This window comes from Ovis aries, chromosome X (assembly GCF_016772045.2).
Source record: "Ovis aries strain OAR_USU_Benz2616 breed Rambouillet chromosome X, ARS-UI_Ramb_v3.0, whole genome shotgun sequence".
NCBI lineage: Eukaryota > Metazoa > Chordata > Mammalia > Artiodactyla > Bovidae > Ovis > Ovis aries.
This window is the reverse complement of record NC_056080.1, coordinates 63,608,364-63,634,248: the sequence shown is the minus strand read 5'-3', so window position 1 is coordinate 63,634,248 and position 25,885 is coordinate 63,608,364. Positions and strand designations below refer to the sequence as shown.

Here is a 25,885-nt window from a genome sequence, read left to right as displayed (position 1 = left end):
ATTCTACTTAATGACTGGACCACAATTTGTTTATCTCTTCATCAGTTGATGGATATTTTTGAATATTATGAATAAGATTACTGTGAATATTCATGTATATGTTTTAAGTGATTTAAGTTTTCATTTCTCTTGAGGAAATTATCTAGAAGTGGATTTGTTGAGATTAAAAAGTGTGTTTTAACCAGGTTTCAACAGTTTTTCTAGAGTATTTCCTTTTTGGAAGACAGGTTTTAAAAGGCCCAAATTCTTAAAAGAAACAATAACAACTGGGCTGGGGGCAGTTCCTAAAATGATCCTGCTTGATTCAGGAAGAAAAAGTTCCTCATTTTGATAAGCACCAGGACCTTATACAGTAGAAGTTGACTTAACATGGGAATAGCAAAAAGTTTGTGTTGTTGAATAGTTGTACCAAGATAATTTAGCCCAATTGTCCTTCTCAATATGAGGGTTATTTCTTCTTAAAGAATGGCAACTTTATCAAGCTTTCCCTTTCCTGTTGTTAATTTGGAGACAATTTTCCTTTTTCTAAATTTCTAACATCTTTGTTTGCTTTATAATATAAACATCCTTGAGGTCTAATAACATATCCAAGTTTTTACTTTTTTTTTTCTGTTAAATCTGTGATGACTGTTAAAGTAGTATTGATAGATATTAAAAATTTGTATCATTAAATCTTCAGAAGACAATGACAGTATATACTTTAGACCAGCCCTGTCCAATAGAAATATAGTGTGAGCTACAAATGTAATTGGTAGTTGAATATTCAAATTTTGAAGGACTCGTGCTGAGGCTGAAGCTCCCAATACTTTGGCCACCTGATGCGAAGAACTGACTCATTGGAAAAGACCCTGATGCTGGGTAAGATTGAGGGCAGGAGGAGAAGGGGACAACAGGGAATGAGATGGTTGGATCACATCACTGACTTGATGGATGTGAGTTTGAGTAAACTCTGGGAGTTGGTGATGGACAGGGAGGCCTGGCATGCTGCAGTCCATGGGATCGCAAAGAGTCGGACATGACTGAGCGACTGGACTGAACTGAACAAATGTAATTTAAAAATTTCTAGTTGCCACATTTAAAAAGCAGAAACAGGTAGTTATTTTAAATAATACAATAATAATTTTGTTGCCATGTTTTTAGCCCCACATATCTAAAATATTATTTCAGTATATAATTGGTATCCAAAATTACTGAAATATTTTAGACTGCAAATCTAGACTGAAAATTTTAGTAGGAGAACTCACTCAAGATAATTGACTTTCATTGAATCTCAGAGGACTTTATTCATTTGAAAGCCTCCGTGAACTATTTGTTCCCATTCCTTTAAATACCACACTAATATCCTCAGATTAGGAATGACAGAGTTATTAAGATATGTCCCAAGAGTGCCGTGTGTCATGAGCACAGCTTCTATATGGCCTGTGCAGAAACCTTGTTGATAGTCTTGTTGGAGTCACCTGGCATGCACATATTAGGTAGAAATAAGATGGTTTATGAAATAAAGAGATGGTATAACTAACAGCATTGAATTTTGTTAATATGCCATACAGTGTGTTTCAAGCTCTGGTCCCTATATACCTTTCTAATTGTGTTTTCTATAACTTTTTTTTTACTTTTTTTCTCCAGCCATACATAGTCGCTTATGATTATTTGAACCTATTGAACTTTCTACACCTGTATGTTTCTCCCTACGTTTGGCATGTTGCCTGGCAATCTCTTAAGTGATCCTTCCGGACCCTCCTTAGATAGCACCTCAGTGAAGTCTATCCTGCCATCCCTATATCCCAACTCTCAAATGGGTAGTTACTTAATTCTTCCTCTATACTCCCATAGCATCTTGAACTCACAGCACTTATTTTATATTGTAAGTTTTCTCCTTTTAATTTCTCTTAACAGTGTGATGTACTTGACAGTGTAGAGTTTCACTCATCTTTGTATTCCCAACAGGATGCTTGAGTGAAGTGAAAGTTGCTCAGTGCCAAAGGAACTCTTTGTGATCAGATGGACTATATAGTCCATGGAATTCTCCAGGCCAGAATACTAGAGTGGGTAGCCTTTGCCTTCTCCAGGGGATCTTCCCAACCCAGGGATCGAACCCAGGTCTCCTGCATTGCAGGCAGATTCTTTACCAGCTGAACCACAAGGGAAACCCAACAGGATGATGCTTAGTATGTGCCTAATATTAAGCATTCAGTGAATGTTTGTTGTATTAAATTTTACAAGGAGACATAGACACCAGCCAAAGCAGGAAGTACAGTTGTGGATTTTGTTCATGCTGTGCTACTAAAGGCTTTTATCTTGGCCTTCTTCTATATCAGTTATAAAATTGTCACTTAACTTCTCTGTATCAGTGATAAAATCAGTTATTGATAGGTCAATTAATTATAAAATTATAACTTAATCATTTATAAAATTAGAGTGTGTTAGTAGAATTTTAAGGTGACTTACAGCTCTGGATAGCTGGTTGATTGATACCTGTATATACACATATCTTGAGTGGAAATGTGTTTAAACTCTTCAAGGGAGGGAACTGTGTCTTGTTTACATTATTCTTGGTCTGTTTAACAAAATACTTGATTATCATTAAATGCTTATTGAATTAAACATGTCTATTTCGTTCATATGGCCCACAGGGATAGCAATACTGTCACCAGGGATGATACTGTATATTTCTCATGATGATTTGGAAATGTACATGGGCTCAGATAAGACTTTTCTATGTTATTCTATCACCATCGAAGGCAGTTCATAAGATGCTTAATTGTTTATGACATTTTGCTCAGCAGTCCTCTAAATAAGCCATTCTGTTAGGAATGGAAAGGCTAAAGATATCTTGTGTGGAAAATTAACCATCATTCGTTTGATTTCATTAAACATTTGACCTCTTTTGCAGGCAAGTTTTATTTTATGTATATTGTGTGGAGTTTACAATAGTGTAGAGATAAGAAACTAAAGAGACAGTTGAATCAACTTAGACTTTTTTCTTCCTTCAAAGACTTGTTTGGTAAGAGTTGCTTTAATACACTCAGCTTAGCTAAACCCATTTTAACCTTCCAACTGTGTTGTTATAGTCTACTTATTGCATTCCCAGCCTTTCCATGTATTATTATTTCTGGTCTGATTTAGATGTGAATTTACTGGGCAAGTGGCTTAGATAAGTCTGTCTTCAGTGCCTAGTGCATTGTTCAGTTCAGTTCAGTCGCTCAGTCATGTCCGACTCTTTGCGACCCCATGAACTGCAGCACACCAGGCCTCTCTGTCCATCACCAACTCCCGGAGTTCACCCAAACTCATGTCCATCGAGTCGGTGATGCCCTCCAGCCATCTCATCCTCTGTCATCCCCTTCTCCTCCTGCCCCCAAGTCCTCCCAGCATCAGGGTATTTTCTAATGAGTCAGCTCTTCGCATGAGGTGGCCAAAGTATTGGAGTTTCAGCCTCAGCATCAGTCCTTCCAATGAACACCCAGGACTGATCTCCTTTAGAGTGGATTGGTTGGATCTCCTTGCAGTCCAAGGGACTCTCAAGAGTCTTTTCCAACACCACAGTTCAAAAGCATCAATTCTTCGGCCCTCAGCTTTCTTCATAGTCCAACTCTCACATCCATACATGACCACTGGAAAAACCATAGCCTTGACTAGACAGACGTTTGTTTGGCAAAGTAATGTCTCTGCTTTTTAATGTGTTAACACTACGTAAACAGAAGTTAAGTACTTAGATAGAAATAGCCTTTGATATGGTGGTAACTAAAACAAACCAGATTTCAGCTGAATAAAAGACTCAGTCAAGAGCAACAGGGCTCAGCTACAATGGGTAAGAGGATGTAATGAGAGTAAAACTTATACAGAGACTTCGTAAATCTATACAGATACTTAGGGGTAGGATTGGATGAATTGACCAGTTGAGTTTGGTTTTTGACCTTCCATTTTACAGGTGTGTGAAAGAAATAAAATACCAAATTCATTGAAACATTTATACAATGTGCAGTTGATTGAGAGGACTGAGTTGTGGCTTTTTGAGATATTCCTCTTACTGCTATAGTTTGTTCAGAGTAAGTATAATTCTACCCTTTAGTCTCTTAAGTTTAGTGCCCTGGATGAGGCTGGATGTATTTCCTCACCAGAATCAAGTTGGAAATTCCTTTTTTGATTAGCATGATCTAGTCATCTCTTGCCTTTTTACCCTCCCTGCTGCCCAGCCATTTGCCCTCTAAAATTTTACGTACCTTTATCTCCTGATGAACCCAGGCTTAAGTTTGCTCCAGTCCCTGAGCCAGTTCTGTCTGGAGCGAGAAAGAATAACAGTATTATGAAGTAGGGAAGAGGTTGTTCTGGAATGAAGTCATAGTGGCCATCAGATTTGATATTTAACATGCTATGGGTATACTTTAGGTACCTGTTGAGCTTTATCATTTCAGACTGTCATGGTTTTCATGGAGTTAACCCTGCCCTGTATCCTTTCCTAGTTGCTCTCAAGGATGAAGGTTCTGCTCAGAACTACAATACATTGCTGTAAATAATTCTCTTAAAACTATGGTGCATGCAGTTTCATGGGACTTAGGCATTATGATTCACTGATTGGATTCTGTTGTGCCATACCCAGTTCGTCAGTTGGGTCCTCCTGGAACATTGCATAAGAAAAATGATTCTTTCTGACCATGAGATAGGCAGTATGATTTGCAGTGTGATTTTGTCCATCACTAACCTGTTAGTCCAATTTTTTCCCCATGCCCCCTTGACACTGTTTTGGACATTTTGACTGTCCTCATTAAAACCAGCCTTTGCTGGGAGATTTTCTTAGCCCACAACAGAATTACAGTGTGGCACTCTCAATAGTGTCGGCTCATTTATTCTCTCTTTACTATTTTTTAGTTGTCTCAGAGTCCTGGCAAGTCAGTTCTTCCAGGCCTTTCTCAATAGGCCTAGTATAGTGGAAAGTATAGGATTTCATATTAGAAAGTCTCAGTTCAAGTCCTAGTTTACTACTTCCTCTTTCTGTCAGTTTTAAGAAGTTACTATGCTTTGTTAAATCTCAGTGCCTGCATCTCATAAAATTAAAGTATATTCCAGGACTTCCTTGGTGGTCCAGTGGTTAAAAATCCACTTTGCAGTGCAGTAGATGTGGGTTTGATCCCTGGACAACATGCCAAGGGGCAACTAAGCCTGCATGCTGCAACTAGAGAACTGATATACCACAACTAGAGAGTATGTGTGCTGCAACTAAGACCCAGCCAAATAAGTAAATATCAAAAAAGAAGAAAGTTCTTTAAATAAATAATCTCCCTTACAGAGTACATTAATGATTAAATGAAAATGCATATGAAAAAGCTAAGAGACTATATAAAGCACTAGGCAAATGTTAAGTTTATTGTCATTTTTTTTGTCCTTTTCTCACTGGAGAATTTGCAGATAATTATTGTGATTTGGAGTAAAATCTTGCCCCTGGAAAGTCTTTGAACTGCTTTGGCTTTTGAATGACTGGTTGAGTTGATGGGGAGGTCATGGGGAGAGACTTGGCAGGACTGTTGATAGATTTTTTTCCATGTTGTAACAGAAGCTCCTGTCCTCAAGGACAGAAATTTTCCCTATACTGTACCTAAAATGCTGTCTACCTAATTAGAATTAATTGGTACAGATTAACGCGGCTGCTTCAATAGAGTGACTCCCAGGTTTAACCAGGATGAATCTCATTTAAATTAACTGAAATAATATTGTAAATCATAGTTTATTTCAGTAGCCAGGAAGATAATTTAATCATTTTCTTTCAAAATGTACAATCTTGCTTGATACAACCTTAATACAGGGTGTTGTCTTCACATCTCAGGAATAGGCTGTATTTATAGAAGCTTTTTTCTGAACTTCTCCCAGAAGAAAGTCTCTCCTTCATAGTGTAACTCTCAACCATTCAGCTATGTGATCTCTTACTTACTCAGCTTTGCTGACTGCATTTTATCCTAAAGAACTGCAGTGCTGTCATTGCCTCAGCTGGTGCCAGTCAAGTTGCTCAACTGAATGACACTGAAAATATGTTTTGAAAGGATCAGATTATTTTGACGAAGAATGAATAATATAAAATATTAAGAGAACATTCACAAGTCAAAATCAGAGTCTCATATACTATGTACTAGGAGTTATAATTGGTATTGTAATAAAATATCTGGATTAAAAAAATGAAGTCAAATTTAAAGTTTTATATTGTTTTTTCTTTTTTTAAAGTTAGTTTTAAATTAGTTTATTTATTTTAATTGGAGGATAAGTACTTTACAATATTGTGATGGTTTTTGCCATAATCCATCAACAGGAATCGGCCACAGGTGTACATGTGTCCTCCTCCTGAAACTCCCTCCCCTTCCTTCCCCGCTGTATCTCTCTGGGTTGTCCCAGAGCACTGGCTTTTGGTGTCCCTGCTACATGCATCGAACTTGCACTGGTCATCTGTTTTAAATATGGTAATGTGCATGTTTCAGTGCTATTCTCTCAAATCATCCCACCCTCGCCTTTTCCCACTGAGTCCAAAGTCTGTCCTTTATGTCTGTGTCTCCTTTGCTGCCCTGCATGTTGGATCGTTGGTACCATCTTTCTAAATTCCATATATATGCGTTAATATACTGTATTTATCTTTCTCTTTCTGACTTACTTCACTCTATATAATAGGCTCCAGGTTCATCCACCTCATTAGAACTAACTCAAATGTGTTTTTTTTTAATAGCTGAGTAATATTCCATTGAGTATATGTACCGCAACTTCTTTATCCATTCATCTGCTGATGGAATCTAGGTTGCTTCCATGTCCTAGCTATTGTAAATAGTGCTGCAGTGAATATTGGGGTACATGTGTCTCTTTCAATTCTGGTTTCCTCCATATGCCCAGCAATGGGATTACCGGGTCATATGGCAAGTTCTAGTACCAATGTTTTAAGGAATCTCCATACTGTTCTCCATAGTGGCTATACCAGTTTGCATTCCCACCAACAGTGTAAGAGGGTTCCCTTTTCTCCACACCCTCTCCAGCATTTATTGGTTGTGGACTTTCTGATGATGGTCATTCTGACTGGTGTGAGATGACACCTTATTCTGGTTTTGGTGTGCATTTCTCTAAATTGAGTATTGTTGAACATCTTTTCATGTGTTTAATAGCCATTTGAATGTCTTCTTTGGAGAAATGTCTGTTTAGGTCTTTTGCCCACATTTTGATTGGGGTGTTCTTTTTTCTGATACTGAGCTGCATGAGCTGCTTGTATATTCTGGAGAATAATTCTTTGTCATTCGTTTCCTTTATTATTTTCTCCTATTCTGAGGGCTGTCTTTTCACATTGCTTATAGTTTCCTTCAAGCTTATAAGTTTAATTAGATCCCATTTGTTTATTTTTGTTTTTATTTCCATTGTTCTGGCAGGTGAGTCATAGAGGATCTTGCTGTGATTTATGTTGGAGAATGTTCTGCCTATGTTTTCCTCTAAGAGTTTTATAGTTTCTGGTTGTACATTTAGGTCTTTAATTCATTTTGAGTTTATTTTTGTGTATGATGTTAGAAAGTGTTCTTTCATTCTTTTACACATAGTTGCCCAGTTTTCCCAGCACCACTTGTTGAAGAGACTGTCTTTTCTCCATTGTATATTTTTGCCTCCTTTGTCAATGATAAGGTGTCCATAGGTGTGTGGATTTATCTCTGGACTTTTCTCTTTTGGTCCATTGATTTATATTTCTGTCTTTGTGCCAGTGTCATACTTTCTTGATGACTCTGGCTTTGTAGTATAGTCTGAAGTCAGGCAGGGTTATTCCTCCAGTTCCATTCTTTCTTCTCAAGAGTGCTTTGGCTATTTGGGGACATTTGTGTTTCCATACAAATTGTGAAATTATTTGTTCTAGTTCTGTGAAAAATACTGTTGGTAGTTTGATAGGGATTGCATTGAATCTGTGGATTGCTTTGGGTAGTATACTCATTCTCACTATATTGATTTTTTAAATCCAAGAACATGACATATTTCTCCATCTATTGTGTCATCTTTCCTTTCTTTCATCAGTGTTTTACAGTTTTCTGTATACAGGTCTTGTTTCTTTAGGGAAGTTTATTCCTAAATGTTTTATTCTTTTCATTGCAGTGGTGGATGATATTATTTCCTTAATTTCTCTTTCTAACTTTTTTTCATTATTAGTGTACAGGAATACAAGGGATTTCTGTATATTAATTTTATATCCTGTGATTTTACTATATTCACTGATTAGTTCCAGTGCCTTGGACCTGGGAGGTACATGCCACCTTGGGCTGTGGTGACTCCCGTGTGGTCCATCCATTGCGAGCACATCCACCCCACACATCTCAGCGGTGTTTTGTTTGCAGTATCCCTCCCTTGCCACAGCACAACTGAGCGAGTGAGCCTGAATAAGTGGCTACTTTTGTCCCCTCATGTCAGGGCGGAAATGAGATACTGAAGAGACTTGTAAGCAGAGAAGGCCAACCTAAGCAAAGAAAAGAAAGGGGAACTGCCCCAGAAGTAGCAGGTATAACAGATTAAAATCCTACAGTTAAGCTGAGACTGCATTTGAGGGGCAACTGTTGACTTTGAGAACAAGTACAAGCTGGAACAAGGGATTATCTGACACTGAAATGACCCCACACTGTCTACAACAGCTCCAGAGAAATTCCTAGATATATTTTTCCATATTATTTTTATTTTTTTAAAGTTTATTATTTCTTTTTATTTTTTATTCTTGTTTTTTCCTTTGTTTAAAACTTTCTTCCCCATCCTCATTTTCTTTTTTTCCTCATACTATCCTGTTATGGTTCTTTATGTTCAATTTACTTTTTTTAATATTGTACTTTTAGGAGTCCAATTTTTATTCTAGGTTTTTAATTTTTGCTTTTTGATCTTTTGTTATTAATTTTGTACCTTTAAGAGTTTAATTTCTAATATCCATTTTCACTTAGGGATTTGATTACTGGCTTGATTGCCTTCTCTTTTGACTACTCACCCTTTTCTCCTCCTGGTCGCCTCTATCTCCCTCCTCCCTCTTCTCTATATAACTCTGTGAATCTCTTTGGGTGTTCCTGTCTGTGGGGAGTTGTTTCACCATTAACCTAAGGGTTTTGTCTTCTGGGTTGTGTGGACAGAGAAGTCTTGATGCTACTGTCAGAGGTTGGGATTGAAACCCAGAGGCAGGGGGCTCAACTCCAGAACTTTGGACTGTTATAGAATTCCTGACCCCAGGGAATATTGTTCCCTACACATGCCTACACTGAGACCATGCTCTACCCAAGAGGCATCAAGCTCCAGTGCCAGACACCCCACGCTAATGGTTTTTTCCTTTTCAAAAACATTTTAAGAAATCTTTCTAAATGATACTTGGATTTTTTTTAAAACACTTAAAAATTTTTCCTAATTTTTAAAAAATTGTGGTATAATTGACATACAACATTTAGTTGGTTTCAAGTGTGCAACATAATAATTCAATATTTGTGTATATTACAAAATGATCAGCACAATAAGTCTAATTTAACATCCATCACTGTATATAGTTAGAAATTTTTCTTGTGTTGAAAAATTTTAAGATTTATTCTTAGCAGTTTTTTACTCTTAGCAATTTAAAAATATACAATAATTGTCATGCTGTATGTCATATTCCTATGACCTATTTATTTTATAACTGAAAGTGTATCTTGATTTCCTTTACCCATTTGGCTCACCCTCTGCCTCCTGCTTCTGGCAGCCACCGATCTATTTCCTATATCTATGGGCTTTCTCTTTTTTGTCTCTGTGTCCGTGAGACCATATAGTATTTGTCTTTCTCTGAGTCCATCTATGTTGCAGATGGCAAGATTTCATTCTTTTATGGCTGAATAATATTCTATTGTATATATTTACCACATTTTCTTTATTCATTCATCCATTGATGGGCACTTAGGTTCTTCAGTCGCTCAGTTGTGTCCGACTCTTTGTGACCCCATGAACTGCAGCATGCCAGACCTCCCTATCCATCACCAACTCCTGGAGTCCACCCAAACCCATGTCCATTGTGGCAGTGATGCCATCCAGCCATCTCATTCTCTGTTGTCCGCTCCTCCTCCTGCCCTCAATCTTTTCCAGCATCAGGATATTTTCAAATGAGTCAGCTCCCCGCATCAGGTGGCCAAAGTATTGGAGTTTCAACTTCAACATCAGTCCCTCCAATGAACAGCCAGGACTGATCTCCTTTAGGATGGACTGGTTGGATCTCCTTGCAGTCCAAGGGGCTCTCAAGAGTCTTCTCCAACACCACAGTTCAAAAGCATCAATTCTTCAGCACTCAGCTTTCTTTATAGTCCAACTCTCACATCCATACATGACCACTGGAAAAACTGTAGCCTTGACTAGATGGACCTTTGTTGACAAATTGATGTCTCTGCTTTTTAATATGCTGTCTAGGTTGGTCATAACTTTCCTTCCAAGGAGTAAGCGTCTTTTAATTGCATGGCTGCAGTCACCATCTGCAGTGATTTTGGAGCCCAGAAAAATAAAGTCAGCCACTGTTTCCACTGTTTCCCCATCTATTTGCCATGAAGTGATTGGACCAGATGCCATGATCTTTGTTTTCTGAATGTTGAGCTTTAAGCCAACTTTTTCACTCTCCTTTCACTTTCATCAAAAGGCTCTTTAGTTCTTCACTTTCTGCCATAAGGGTGCTGTCATCTGCATGTCTGAGGTTATTGGTATTTCTCCCAGAAGTCTTGATTCCAGCTTATGCTTCCTCCAGCCCAGTGTTTCTCATTATATACTCTGCATATAAGTTAAATAAGCAGAGTGACAATATACAGCCTTGACGTACTCCTCTTCCTATTTGGAAGCAGTCTGTTGTTCCATGCCCAGTTCTGTTGCTTCCTGACCTGCATACGGTTTCTCAGGAGGCAGGTCAGATGGTCTGGTATTCCCAATTCTTTCAGGATTATCCACAGTTTATTGTGATCCACATAGTCAAAGGCTTTGGAATAGTCAATAAAGCAGAAATTGATGTTTTTCTGGAACTCTTGCTTTTTTGTTGATCCAGCGGATGTTGGCAATTTGATCTCTGGTTCCTCTGCCTTTTCTAAAACTATCTTGAACATCTGGAACTTCACAGTTCACATATTGCTGAAGCCTGGCTTGGAGAATTTTGAGCATTACTTTACTAGTGTGTGAGATGAGTGCAATTGTGCGGTAGTTTGAACATTTGGTATTACCTATCTTTGGGATTTCAATGAAAACTGACCTTTTCCAGTCCTGTAGCCACTGCTGAGTTTTCCAGATTTGCTGATATATTGTGCAGCACTTTCACAGCAGCATCTTTTAGAATTTGAAATAGCTCAACTGGAATTCCATCACCTCCATTAACTTTATTCATAGTGATGCTTCCTAAGGCCCACCTGACTTCACATTCCAGGATGTCTGGCTCTAGGTGAGTGTGAGTGATCATGCCATCATGATTATCTGGGTCGTGAAGATCTTTTTTATATGGTTCTGTGTATTCTTGCCACTTTTTAGTATCTTCTGCTTCTGTTAAGTCCATACCATTTCTGTCCTTTATTGAGCCCATCTTTGCGTGAAATGTCCCCTTGGTATCTCTAATTTTCTTAAAGAGATCTCTAGTCTTTCCCATTCTATTGTTTTCCTCTATTTCTTTGCATTGATTGCTGAGGAAGGCTTTCTTATGTCTCCTTGCTATTCTTTGGAACTCTGCATTCAGATGCTTATGTCTTGCCTTTCCTCCTTTGCTTTTCACTTCTCTTCTTTTCCCAGCTATTTGTAAGGCCTCCTCAGACAGCCATTTCACTTTTTTGCATTTCTTTTTCTTGGGGATGGTCTTGCTCCCTGTACAATGTCACGAACCTCTGTCCATAGTTCATCAGGCATTCTATCAAATCTAGTCCCTTAAATCTATTTCTCACTTTCACTGTATAATCATAAGGGATTTGATTTAGGTCATACCTGAATAGAATCTGATGCTGGGAGGGATTGGGGGGCGGGAGGAGAAAGGCACAACAGAGGATGAGATGGCTGGATGGCATCACCGACTCGATGGACATGAGTTTGGGTGAAATCCGGGAGTTGGTGATGGACAGGGAGGCCTGGCGTACTGCAGTTCATGGGGTTGCAAAGAGTCGGACACAACTGAGCGACTGAACTGAACTGAACTGAACTGAATAGTCTAGTGGTTTCCCCAACTTTCTTCAGTTTAAGTCTGAATTTGGCAATAAGCAGTTGATGATCTGAGCCACAAACCACTACTTGTCTTGCTTTTGCTGACTGTATAGAGCTTCTCCATCTTTGGCTGCAAAGAATATAATCAGTCTAATTTCAGTGTTGACCATTTGGTGATGTCCATGTGTAGTCTTCTCTTCCACATCTTAGCTATTGTAAATAGTCCTGCAGTGAACATGAATTTGCACGTATCTTTTCAATTAGTTTTTTTAATTTTCTTCAGAAAAATACCTAGAAGTAGAATCATATGGTAGTTTTGTTTTTAATTTTTTGAGGAACTTTACCATTTTCCATAGTGGCTGCACCAATTTACATTTCCACTGACAGTGCTGAGGCATCCCTTTTCTCCTTATTGCTGCCAAAACTTATTGCTTGTCTTTTTATGATGACCATTCTAACAGGTGTGAGGTGATATCTCATTGTGGTTTTGATTTGCATTTCTTTGATGATTAACGATGTTGAGCTTCTTTTCTTCATGTACCTAGTGGTCTTCATTATGTTTCCTAAGTTGGAGTTTTTACCATTAAGTTGTCTGATTTCTTTATATGTTTTGGGTATTAAGCCCTTATCAGATATATGATTTGCAAATGTTTTCTTCCATTCTAAACTTTCCTAAATCTGTTATCAGTATTTTGAGCAAGGCATAATGGTTACCTAATCTTGGAAGAATAAAAAAATTTAGTATTAGCCTATTAACTGCTTTATGGGAGTAAGGAAGCTAGAGGTCTTTATTTTCATATGTATCATTACTTGAGACCTCTGAAATATATATGGTATGTTTACTCTAAAATCTGACCATGCAGGGTTCTAAAGATTCTATGAGCTTTAAAAAATATTTGAGTATATTTGAAATTAATTTGCTTTGTGAAGTGGCCATATGAATCTATTTTCTGATATTTAATGAAGAATTTCATTTAGAAGATTTATTGTTTATTTTAACAGGTTAAAAAATCTGTTTATTGTAGCAGATTAAAAATATTCCAGGTGTTCTTATTAGTATTGTTAATGCTAGTTAATGCTCAGAAGCAATGCAAGAAATTAGAGACATGTAGGTTATGAAGACCTCTGTTACGTGAGTTTGAAAAAACTTCAATTTTGATAATGTGAAAGGCATCAATTATGGGTATACATCATGTTTTAGTTTTAAGGAATTCTATGGCTTAATCAGGTTCAGCCATATGGATTCTGGAGCTCAAGTCTTTTTAGAAAATGGTGAAATCATTTCTACAGATTCAGTAACTGGTTAATGTTGTTGCTAACTGAGCATGTCATTTTTTTCTCAGAAAGTAGGGTCAAGACTTCAGAGTATGTCTGCCTAATGCTTGAATGTATTAATAAGTATCTCAGTTTTACAGGGCATATATCTTAATTCTCCCTTCAGAATTTCTACATTTTGTAGTTTTGAAGACATTGTTAATTTCTATTTTGTAGTTTTAAAATGACCTATTAATAACAATACTGTTTGTGAAGTCAATGCATTTTACTTTGAGAATGAGTAATGGTAATGAAGTTATAAATAAGTGACTCCCAGGAAATAGAAAATTTATTTGAAAATTGTACTCTTCCTTTAGCTAAAATAAACTTTATCTCCAGTTTAGTTTTACTCTAAGGATCATTGAAGTTTCTTCACGCTGTAGGAACAGATTTCAGAATGATTTGCTAGTTTCAGCCAATGTTGATAGTTCATGTCACTTTTATCATTTATTGTTATTTCAGAAACTGTTGAAAACCTAATTGCAACAGACATTTCACCTAACACACCTGAGGCAATTGATAGACTCTTCATGGATATAGGAAATATCAACAGAGGGTCTATGGCTGAAATACAGGATTGTCAGGTTGGTATAAAAATAATTTAATGATAAGTTTTTATGAGTCACTGTTTTAATTAATGTATAAATAAAAAACAATCTTCATGATTAACATGAAATCTAAATACATAGAAATCAAGCTTAATGGCACATTTAGGGAAAATAGTGTTTTAGAAACCAATGGAAAAATATGTCTCAAATTTAATATGTACTATATAACCTCTCTAGGCTTCACTCTTCTCATATGTTAAAAGGAGAATAATAAATGTTGTTATGAATAGTGAACAAAATAACATATTTAAGGTCCTGGGTTGTTGTTGTTCAGTTGCTGACTTGTGTCTGACTTTATGGCTCATGAACTGTACCACGCCAAGCTCCCCTGTCCTTCACTATCTCCTGGAGTTTGCTCAGATTCATGTCCTCTGAGTCAGTGATGCTATCTAACCGTCTCATTCTCTCCTGCCCCCTTCTCCTTTAGCTTTTAGTCTTTCAGGCCCTTTTCTAATGAGTCGGCTCTTTGAATCAGGCGGCCAGAGTACTAAAGCATCAGCTTCAGCATCATTCCATTCAGGGTTGGTTTCCTTTAGGATTGACTGGTTCGATCTCCTTGCAGGCCAAGGGACTCTCAAGAGTCTTCTCCAGCACCACGGTTTGAAAGCATCAGTTCTTCAGTGCTCAGCCTTCTTTATGGTCCAGCTATCACATCTGTATGTGATTACTGGAAAAACCATAGCTTTGACTATACAGACCTTTGTTGGCAAAGTGATATCTCTGCTTTTAATACACTGTCCAGATTTGTTATATAGCTTTTATTCCAAGGAGCAAGCATCTTCTAATTTCATGGCTGTGCTCACCATCCACAGTGATTTTGGAGCCCCTTCTACGTGCCATGAAGTGATGGGATCAGATGCCATGATCTTAGTTTTTTTAATTAAGCCAGCTTTTTCACTTTCCTCTTTCACCCTCATCAAGAGGCTCTTTAGTTCTCTTTCTGCCATTAGGGTGGTGTTATCTGCTTATCTGAGATTGTTGATACTTCTGGCAATCTTAATTCCAGCTTATGATTAATTCAGCCCTGCATTTTGCATGATGTACTCTGCATGTAAGTTAACAGGGTGATAATATACAGCCTTATCATACTCCCTTCTCAGTTTTGAACCAATCAGTTGTTCCATGTCCATTTGTAATTGTTACTTCTTGCCTGCATACAAGTTTCTCATGAAACAGTAAGATGATCTGGTATTCCTATCTCTTTTATAATTTTCCACAGTTGTGATTAACACAGTCAAAGGCTTTAGCATAGGCAATGAAGCAGAAGATGTTTTTCTGGAATTCCCTTGCTTTCTGTATGATCCAACGGATGTTGGCAATTTGATCTCTGGTTCCTCTGCTTTTTCTAAACCCGTCTTATACATAGTAGTTAGTCACTTAATAGTAATTCTCTTTCCCTTCCTTTTGCAGTAAAATAAGAAACTACCTAGTAGTGGGGAACTCAGTTGACTATAAGCCTTCGGAGGTAGTGTTTATTTTGAGGGGAGGGTATTTTTTTTTTCTAGTGTTTCATTGGAAGTCTGTCACTTAATTTTGAAATTGCCTTGAGGTTCTGAAACATTTTGAAAATGTTTATCTTGGGCAGATCCTTCCATTTAGGTGACTGTACAAATGGAAAGGTGAGAAGAAAGTTTATTGTAAATATCTTTCATATGAAGGGCACAGCAACCCACTCCAGTATTCTTGCCTGGAGAATCCCATGGGCAGAGGAGCTTGGTGAGCTACAGTCCATGGGGTCACAAAGAGTCAGATACGAGTGAGTGACTAACACCCCACCCCCACATATGTAGCTTTATATATGATTCATATGCCATATAAGTTACCCAAGTGTATAAGTCAATGATTTTTAGTATTTCACAGAGTTGTATACTTATCACCAAAGTGAACTTCAGAACATTTTCATCACCCCAGAAAGAAACACACTATTTCCTTCTCTCTTCTCCAGCTCTAGACAGCTTCTAATCTACTTTCTGTCCCTGTGGATTTGCCTATTCTGGACATATTATATAAATGGAATTATACAATATGTGGTCTTTTGGGACTGACTTCTTTCAATTGAAAGTGAAAGTGCAAGTCACTCAGTTGTGTCCAACTCTTTGCGACCCCCAGGCCAGAATACTGGAGTGGGTAGCCTCTACTTTCTCCAGGGGATCTTCCCTTAGCATAATGTTTTCAAAGTTCTTCCATGTTATAGCATGTATCTGTAACTCATTACCTTTTATGGATGAATAATATTTCATTCTTTGGGTGTGTCACATTTTGTATATCCATTCATCTGTTAATGAACATTTGGGCTCTTTATACCTTTTGGCTGCTATAAATAATGTTGCTATGGCACTATTAACAATATGGAAGCAACCTAGATGTCCACTGACAGATGAATGGATAAGGAAGTTGTGGTACCTATACACAAAGGAATATTGTTGTCAGTCACTAGGTCATTTCTAACTCCTTGCAACTCCATGGACTGTAGCACACCACCACTCCCTGTTCTTCACTATCTCCCAGAGTTTGCCCAAGTTCATGTCCATTGAATTGGTGATGCTATCCAACCATCTCATCCTCTGCCACCCTCTTCTTTTGCTTTCAATCTTCCCAGAGTGAAGTAAGTCAGAGAAAGACAAATATCGTATATTAATGCATATGAATGGAATCTAGAAAGATAGTATTGATGATCCTAATTTCAGGGCAGCAAAGGAGACACACTTTGCTGTCTGTGTCTATGGAATAGACTTCTGGACACAGGGAAGGACAGGGTGGGATGATTTGAGAGAATAGCCTTGAAACATATATGCTAGTATATGTAAAATAGATAGCCAGTGGGAGTTGGATGTATTACACAGAGAACCCAAAGCTGGTGCTCTGTGATAACTTAGAGGGGTGGGATGGGGAGGGAGGTGAGAGGGTTCAAGAGGGAGGGGCACATATATACCTATGGCCAGTTCATGTTGATGTATGGCAAAAACCATCACAATATTGTTAAGTAATATTCTCTAATTTTAAATTAGTATTAATCCAAGTGAAAAATAGCCCTGTTGATATTTTAATAAAGATTATATTAAATCTATATATAAATCTGAGGAGAATGAACATCTTAAAAATAATGCTGCTATGAACATTCGTGTACAGGCTTTACATATTTTTAAAAAATTTATTTATTTTTTAATTGAAGGATAATTGCTTTACAGAAATTTTGTTGGTTTCTGTCATTTCTTTCCAGGTATGTACCTAAGAGTGAATTTGCTGGTCATATAGTAACTCTTTTATTTTTGAGGAACTGCTGGATTGTTTTCCAAAGTGACTACCATTTTACATTCCCACCAGCAGTGTATGAGTGACCCAATTTTTTCACATCATAAGCAAAATTTATTGTTATCTGTCTTTTTTATTATAGCCATTCTAGTGAATGTAAAGTAGTATCTCATTGTGCTTGTTTTATTTTTAATTGTGGTAAAGTATACATAACATAAAATTTACCATCTTAACTATTTTAAAATGTAAAATTTAGTAGTATCAAGTACATTCATATCATTGTGCAACCAATTCCTGAACTCTTTTCATCTTGAAAAACTGAAATTCTACACCTGTTAAACAACAACTCCATTTTCCTTTTCCCCAGACTCTGTCAACCACCATTCTGCTTTCTATCTCCATAAGTCTGACTACTCTTGGTACCTCATATAAGTGGAATCATAACAGTATTTATTGTTTTGTGACTCTAGGGCATGTGGACTTTAGTAGTTGTGGCATGCAGGCTTAGTTGTCATGAGAAATGTAGAATCTTCCTGGACCAAGAATTGAACCTATGTCCCCTGTGTTGGCAAGTGGAGTCTTAACCACTGGGCCGCCAGGGAAGTCCATGATCACTGTCTTAAATGACTGAATAATATTCCATCTAGTAGATATATTGTAATTTGTCTATATATTTCTTTATTACTGTGTGTTTATATTGTTCTTAATTTTTCACTATTGTAAATAATGATATGAGGAACACTAGTAAGTGCAGAGATTATCCCTTCCATATTTTAGATTATTTCAGTAAAACAATTACTGTGTCAAAAGATAAGAACATTTTTTGGCTCTTTTTACATATTGTTAAATTGCTTTCCGAAATACCAAAATAGGCAACTTCTTTAAGTTGCTTTATTCTGGATGTTTATATTTCCCCCTAAATACCATTTGTTCTTCTGGGAAATTTTGAGTCAAATATTAACTCCATGTGCTTTTGATGAAACATATCAAATAATACTTCATGTGAAAGTCATCATTAGGTCAGTTGTGGGATGGGGATACTAGGTGAGAGAGATGGAGGTGAGCATGATAGATAGTGAAATGATGGCCATGCCAAATAAATAATCTGTTTAAAGCGGAGCTCATCATGGAAATTTGAAACCATAGTGGGGAAAAGTGGCACTGGAGAAAATAAACTAATAAACTAAAATACAATTGTGTACCATTATTGTACACAAACTGAGTTTAAGTTTTTTTCCAGTTATTATTCCTCTTAGTCATTTGCTATCAATATGTTTATGATAAGAATGGTAGGTATAACTTTTATTATAGTCACCATAGCACACTGGGAGATTAAGGCCAGAGCTGTGGTATATTGGTCTCAGGCAGTAGTACCACCCAGGATGAACTATTGCCTCTAGAGATCTCTGGCCAGAAGCCAACTTATTGCAAATTTTATTCTTGTGATGCTATGAGATTGATTCATTTTTTCATCTGGTTGACTAGGTTCCACCTGATAGAAAGATAAACCCCAAAAGAAGCTACCAAAATCTTTGCTCCCCTTGTTCTTAGAACAGGACATAATAAAATGAATCTTATTATTTGAATATGTATTCTTTACTTAGCACTTTGGTAGGTAATGTGAGTGCTACATAAATTGAGTAAGATATGATCTTTGATATCAAGAAGCCTAGTTGGGAAATAAGAGTAACAACAAAAACAAAGGATAAATGATACAAAGGTCGCTGAGGGTCGGACACGACTGAGCGACTTCACTTTCGCTTTTCACTTTCATTCATTGGAGAAGGAAATGGCAACCCACTCCAGTGTTCTTGCCTGGAGAGTCCCAGGGACTGGGGAGCCTGGTGGGCTGCCGTCTATGGGGTCGCACAGAGTCGGAGAAGACTGAAGTGACTTAGCAGCAGCAGCAGCAGAATTTAATTGTTCAATTATGTGAAACTTAGTGAATACAGGAATTCAGAGAAGAGAAAGATAATGAAGAATGTAGTGGTTGTTGAAAATTTCATGTATGTTCTTGATGAGGTTGAATTTGAATTTGAATTACATAAAGATAAGGGGAGGAGGTATATCTGGTGAAGCCAACAGTATGTATTTCTTGTTGTTTAGTCACTAAGTTGTGTCCTGCTCTTTGCGGCCCCATGGACTACAGCGTGCCAGGCTCCCCTGTCCTTCACTATCTCCTGAAGGTTGCTCAGACTCATGTCCAATGAGTCGGTGATGCCATCCAACCATCTCCTCCTTTGTTGCCCCCTTCTCCTGCCCTCAATCTTTCCCAGCATCAGGGTCTTTTCCAGTGAGCTGGCTCTTCACATCAGGTGGTCAAATTATTGGAGCTTCAGTGTCAGCAACAGTCCTTCCAGTGAATATTCAGGGTTGATTTCCTTTAGGACTGACTGGTTTGTATGAATAAAGGTACACAGATAGGACTGAACAAGTTGTGTTGATAGGACAGTGATATAATTACTCTGATGCTAAGTTTTTGGGAGAAAAGGTAAAATGAGACTAGGTTATAGAGGACATGTGCTGGAGTCTAGCTTCAGCAGCCAGGGAATCAGCCTGAAGGGGTGAGCGGTGTTGGTGGACAATGATGTAGCCTCTGACTCAAGGTGCGGGGCTACATGTTTATTTCAAGCTTCAGGGTTTCTTTTATACTTTGACAAAAGCGTTAGGTTAGAGGTTTGACATTTTTAGTTCCCCTCCCACCCAGATTTATTGTCTCCAGAAATCATTGTTGCCCTACAAACAGAGTTCCTGCTTCAGCGATTCAATCGGCTTTACTATCTATTATCTACTTCCTCTTATGTGTCCTATACTTAACTTGTGATTACATTGTAACTCAGGCTTCATTCCTCAGTTTATTTCTTATCTTTCTAAATCCTGTTTGCCCCTAGCATCTTAAGATCACTATCTCCTAAAAAGGCTTCTAGCTATTAATATCTCTAAAATTCCTAATCTCTATAAGCTATAGTAAAATATGCTAACACTACAACATTCCTTAAACTTTTAGCTTCTAACTATTCTTAATTACTCCTAAACCCTAAACTCAGCAAACTTCTTTTGCCATAAATATTTCCCTCACAAACAGGTCTCAGATAACAATCCTTCCCATGGCCTCAAGGTGTGGCCTATGTGCTCATCCTGGAACATTCTTTGTAAAGATCCTTCCTTGAACAAATGTCAGTGGTTACTTTATAGATTATTTTCTGGGCACAACTGCAGAAGGCTTTGTGCTTTCTCATGCTTCTCTCAAGAACAGTAAGCACCTTAACATTCTTTCCAGCCAACTCAACTGAAGAAAGGAAATAACAAGTCAGAATCACAAGACCTAACTCCTTCATCCCAGGACCATGCCTGTGGGATGAGGAGAGGGGGTTGGGGCCGTGCCTCCATTTTGTCAGTAATGCCTAACACGGCTCCTGACAGACATGTAAATAACCTGCAATAGTCACATAAATATGAAATATGCAAGAAAGAAAATATCACTGGAGGCAGACAGTATTTTAACTAAGAAAATGTTTCTGTTGCACAGATTGAAGAAATGGCGGTAAACCTGTGGAACTGGGCAATTACCAATAAAATGGATTTGGTGATAAATGAAGAACAGAAAGCTAAAGGTATGTATACGTTTTGTAACTCATACTATGAGGAATATTCTTATTGTACATCAGATTGTGTTCCTGTAATTTAAATATTTTGATCAGTTCTTAAGTGCATATTTATTGAAAGAAAATAAAACAATCCTTAGACCGTAGTTTCTCGAGCAAACCCTACCATGGTTTTATGGTTTTTCAGAGGTTAGCTCTTTTTCATAGAAATGTAAAAGCTTCACTGAAGAAATAGTCTGGTGGTGAACAAAAAAGGTGATTAAAAATGAGGTGGGGAAAATGAGAACTTGAAGAAATGTCAAAGGACATGGTTTATTTCTCTGGAGAAGAGATGATCAGAATCGTCCAGATTCTGAAGAACCATCAAATAGTAGGTTCTCTTCTCCGTTAAGAAAATAATGAAAAATGTTGCTGTGTGAGGAATTTAGATTGAATAAAAAATCTGTAAAGAATAGTTTCTTCATGAGGTGCATTGATAAACATTGGACTGAGTTACTGAGGAAAATTATAGAAGTTTTTGTGAGAGCAAACAAGAATAACAACAACTAAAAAAAAACCCAAATCATATTCATCTGCTTGGGTGTATTAAATGTGATCCACTGTCTTGCAGAGTATGAGCACTTTAGCTAAATGGGCAGGATCTAGTGTGCTGACAGTTACTGATTTCCAACAAGGATAGTGACAGTTAATGCATTTTTGGAAAGTATATTGCCTCGTTATAAAGAGTATGTTGAGGCAACCTGTCAAAAGGTGAATCTCTGCAGTGCTTTGCCTTGTAGACAAATGAATTTTGTCTGTATGCAACAAATAGAATTTAATACTAAATATTTATCTGTATGAATATAAACCAAATTGTATACAACCTCAGTGTACGTATTGGGTACTTAGTGGTTAGTATAGCCAATAATATACTTACTTATTAGCTCATTCTTTTATTAAGATGTTTAGAGAACAGTTCTGTCTCTTTAACTCTCAGATAAATGTTGATACCATTACTCCTAGAAGGCTTAGATCCTGGAGTTGTGAGGAGGGAAGAGTTGGAAATATATCTGTGGGAGAAACCTACTGCACAGATGAATTGTGTGATGTTTAAATGGGTTAATTCTAAACTCCTCCCATTCTGCATATCAAGGGACACTGCTTTGGCTGTTTTTCACTTCTTGCCCAATAGTGGGGATTTGGTAGATGAAGTGAGAGCTGCAGCCCTAAGACCTTTCCTAATGTACTGACTCTGCAGTTCTGAGATATTTGGGTGCTTGTTATGTGTACAGTATTTTTAAGATACAGTGGAATACAGGATGTAGTGCAGGAAGCATCTGGTTTAAAAAAAATTTATTTCCAAAATACGTTGATTGGTTGGAAGATATTTTGTCTCAAAAACAAATTCAATGTGCCTGGATTATGTTATGTGATCAAAAAAGTCATTAAAGATTTATGCACTGTAATTTTTTATTATTGGGAAGGATTATGGAACAATGGACAGAAATGGGAAAGTGAGAAGTAGAGGAATGACTTGTAAACTTTAGTTTTTGACCTGTTGTATTTGAGGTGACAGTAAAGTTAGAGATGTGAGACTGGAGCTAGTGTGAAAGGTTGGGCTGCCTATAGATTTGATAGTTATTCACATGGAGATGATTGTTGAAGCCACACAAGTTGTTGAATTGTTGGAGAAAAGAAAGAACAGTGGTTCTTAAATATTCGTATAAATGAGATTCCCTTGTGGAGCCTTTTTCAAATACAGATGCTGAGGCCCCATCATTGGAGGTTTTGATTTTGGGGTTTAGGAGGAATTCTGGGCATGTCTATAATTTGTAAAAATTTCTTAGGAATTTTCATGCAAAGCAAATTTTAAGAACCAATGGTGTTGAGAGAATAGTGAGATTTTAACCTTAATTCTTCCAGTTAAGTAAAAGAAGTAAAAGAGCAAGGATAAGAGACATAAAAGGAATAGTCAAAATATTCTAGAGGAGACTCACTATCCACTTAGTTCAGTCACTCTTGTTTCTGACTCTTTGCAACTCCATGGACTGTAGCACACCAGGCTTTTCTGTCCATCTCCAACTCTTAGAACTCGCTCATACTCATGTCCATTGAGTCAGTGATGCCATCCAACTATCTCATCCTCTGTCATCCCCTTCTCCTGCCTTCAATCTTTCCCAGCATCACGGTCTTTTCCAATGAGTCAATTCTTCACATCAGGTGGCTAAAGTCCTGAAGCTCCAGCTTAACATCAGTCCTTCCAGTGAATATTCAGGACTCGTTTGATCTCCTTGCAGTCCAAGGGACTCTCAAGAGTCTTCTCCAACACCACAGTTCAAAAGCATTTATTCTTTGGTGCTCAGCTTTCTTTATAGTCCAACTCTCACATCCATACATGGCTACTGGAAAAACCATAGCTTTGACTAGAAGGACATTTGTCGGCAAAATAATGTCTCTGCCTTTTAATATGCTGTCTAGATTCGTCATAGATTTTCTTCCAAGGAACAAGTGTCTTTTACTTTCATGGCTGCAATCACCATCTGCAGTGGTTTTGGAGCCCAAGAAAATAAAGTCTGTCCCTGTTTCCATTGTTTCCCCATCTGTTTGCCATGGAGTGATGGGCCCGGATGCCATGATCTTAGTTTTTTGAATGTTGCGTTTTAAGCCAGCTTTTTCACTCTCCTCTTTCACTTTCATCAAGAGGCTCTTTAGTTCCTCTTTGCTTTCTGCCGTAAGGGTGGTGTCATCTGCGTATCTGAGGTTATCGATATTTCTCTCAGCAATCTTGATTCCAGCTTGTGCTTCATCCTGCCCAGCATTTCGCATGATGGACTCTGCATATAAGTTAAATAAGTGCTACCCACTTACTGAGTACATACTCCTTTATAGGGTTGTCAAACCATGTTATGGCAGGCAGTAGGTCAAAGGGACGAGGTAAGACTCCAGAATGAAAATACCAGGCACATTATTCTTGAAGATTTAGAAAGGAATGGATTAAAGCTAAGTAAACAGGACAAATAAAGAATTCACAAGTGCCAGCAGATGTAAAGTTAGAGATGTGAGAAAAAAATCTTTGTTTTGTGTAAAGTCCATCAACAAGCACCTAACCAGGATATTTATAGTATAAAGGGCCAAGAACAGGCTGATGAGAAGATGAGGATAGAACAACAACATCAAAGAAAGCATCTTTATACTGAAATAGCATTCTGTCTTAGCCTCAGCTGCCTTTGGTCAGAAGGCTTAATGGTGATAATTATACACACCTGGATTAAGAAGGTAGGCCTGGAGCAAAGTTCTTAGACATTTCCCACAGAGGGACACTGCTTCATGCTGAACTAGGATAGACTGAGGTGAAGGAAGTGGTATTTTTCAAAAAGGTTATGATCATTGGGAAATGTTGCTGTGAAGTCAGGGAAGCTGATCTTTGTGAGTGCAGCTTTAGTAAAATGATAATGAAGCCTAACAGATTGTAGGACGTTAGGGAAAAGAGGGAGTAGTAATAAAATTGAGATAGTAGGTCATTCAGTTCATGAAATTTTGAGACTTTCTTGGTGGTCCTTGTTAAGAACCACCTGGCAATGCAGGGACACAGGTTTGATCCCTGATCGGGGAACTAAGATCCCACAAGCCTGCACCACAACTAGAGAGACCACATACCAGAAGACCTGGAGTGCTGCAGTTAAGACCTGATGCAGCCAAATAAATTAATTTAAAAAAAAAGTTTGGCAATGAGAGGAAGAGGTGAAATGGGATGGAAGCTTGAAGCACAGTGGGGTTGGTTGAATTTTTTCAAAGAAGGGAAATGGATATATTTGAAGGTAGAGGGGAAGGAATAGAGAGAAGCACTGAAAATATCTTTGGAGAGGGGAAATAATTGAGAGATCAGGGTCATTGAGAATACTGAAAAATTAGTAAACTTTGAAAAAAAGAAACATTTTCAAAACTGGAAATGCAAGACAATGTAAATATATATTTAGAAATTATTTTACTGTAAGTTTTTTTCCAGAAACAAATTAAATTTGTTGAGGAAATGAATAAATTTTACATTTTGTGATGGTTAATAAAAATTTGATTACTTCAATTACCCTGTAATTTAAGCTGGGCAAATCCCTTTTTTATTGGAATATAATTAAAATGATACTAGCATAGATAGAATGGCTGCAGAGTTTTAAAAATATCAAGGCAATTAGTTCAGTTATATGTGGAGTTATCTTTAAAAATCTGGGTATGTTTTATGATGAAAAAAACCACACAAATAAAAAGGTTATAGTTATTCAAGCTTTCCTATTTTCAGGGTAAATTAACTGTACAATGAAGATATCTGTAGTTTCTAAGTTATGCTTCAAGAACTTTATCTCATCTGAAGAAAATATTTAGGAAGTTTCACATTTTAGGAGAATAATCTTAAAATATTCTAATATTCAGAAATTTTGTCAGATGTTGAATAACTTTAGATTTCAATTCTACTTAGAATTTTCCTGCTGGCATGGTGCATACAAGAGCATCATATGAGTCTTTGGAATTTAAGACCTGCAGAAATTAAAATTTGAAAATATCTGTTTGACTTAAGCAAATTATTCATTTGGTAATTTTCAGGTCATCTACTTTCGGTAATTGATCTTTTTAAAAGGGCTTTAAAAGTCCTATTTTTAATAACAAATATGATTTTACTTCACTCCTCTTTTCTCTTTATAGGTGCATATAAAAGGAGAATGTTTTGTGTTTATGGGTATCTAATTACTGAATTACTGTTTTGCAGTGCGGCATGTTGCTTGTAAGTTGATTCGCATGTGTGAACACCCAGATGCTTCAGAAGAAGCTATTCAGAGACAAATTTTGGTAAGTCCTAATTAAATCAGGAAAGGGCATATGCAGTGAGATAGTCATTACCCTGTGAAGATGGTTGAATTTAGTGTAAACATGGAAGAGGTGTTATATCCTTTAGTTCTGTCAATGTTGTTGTTATTCAGTCTTTAAGTT

The 25,885-nt window shown here is 37.3% G+C and overlaps 1 protein-coding gene across 1 annotated transcript in view; it reads left to right on the top strand.

Annotated features, from left to right (window-relative positions):
* TEX11 (testis expressed 11) overlaps positions 1–25,885 on the top strand; it is a 242,760-nt gene that overhangs the window by 7,427 nt on the left and 209,448 nt on the right. The window contains exons 3-5 of the mRNA XM_015104932.4: positions 13,924–14,045; positions 20,851–20,935; positions 25,665–25,744. Coding sequence (XP_014960418.1) covers positions 13,924–14,045; positions 20,851–20,935; positions 25,665–25,744 — 287 coding nt within the window. The remainder of the gene's footprint in view (positions 1–13,923; positions 14,046–20,850; positions 20,936–25,664; positions 25,745–25,885) is intronic.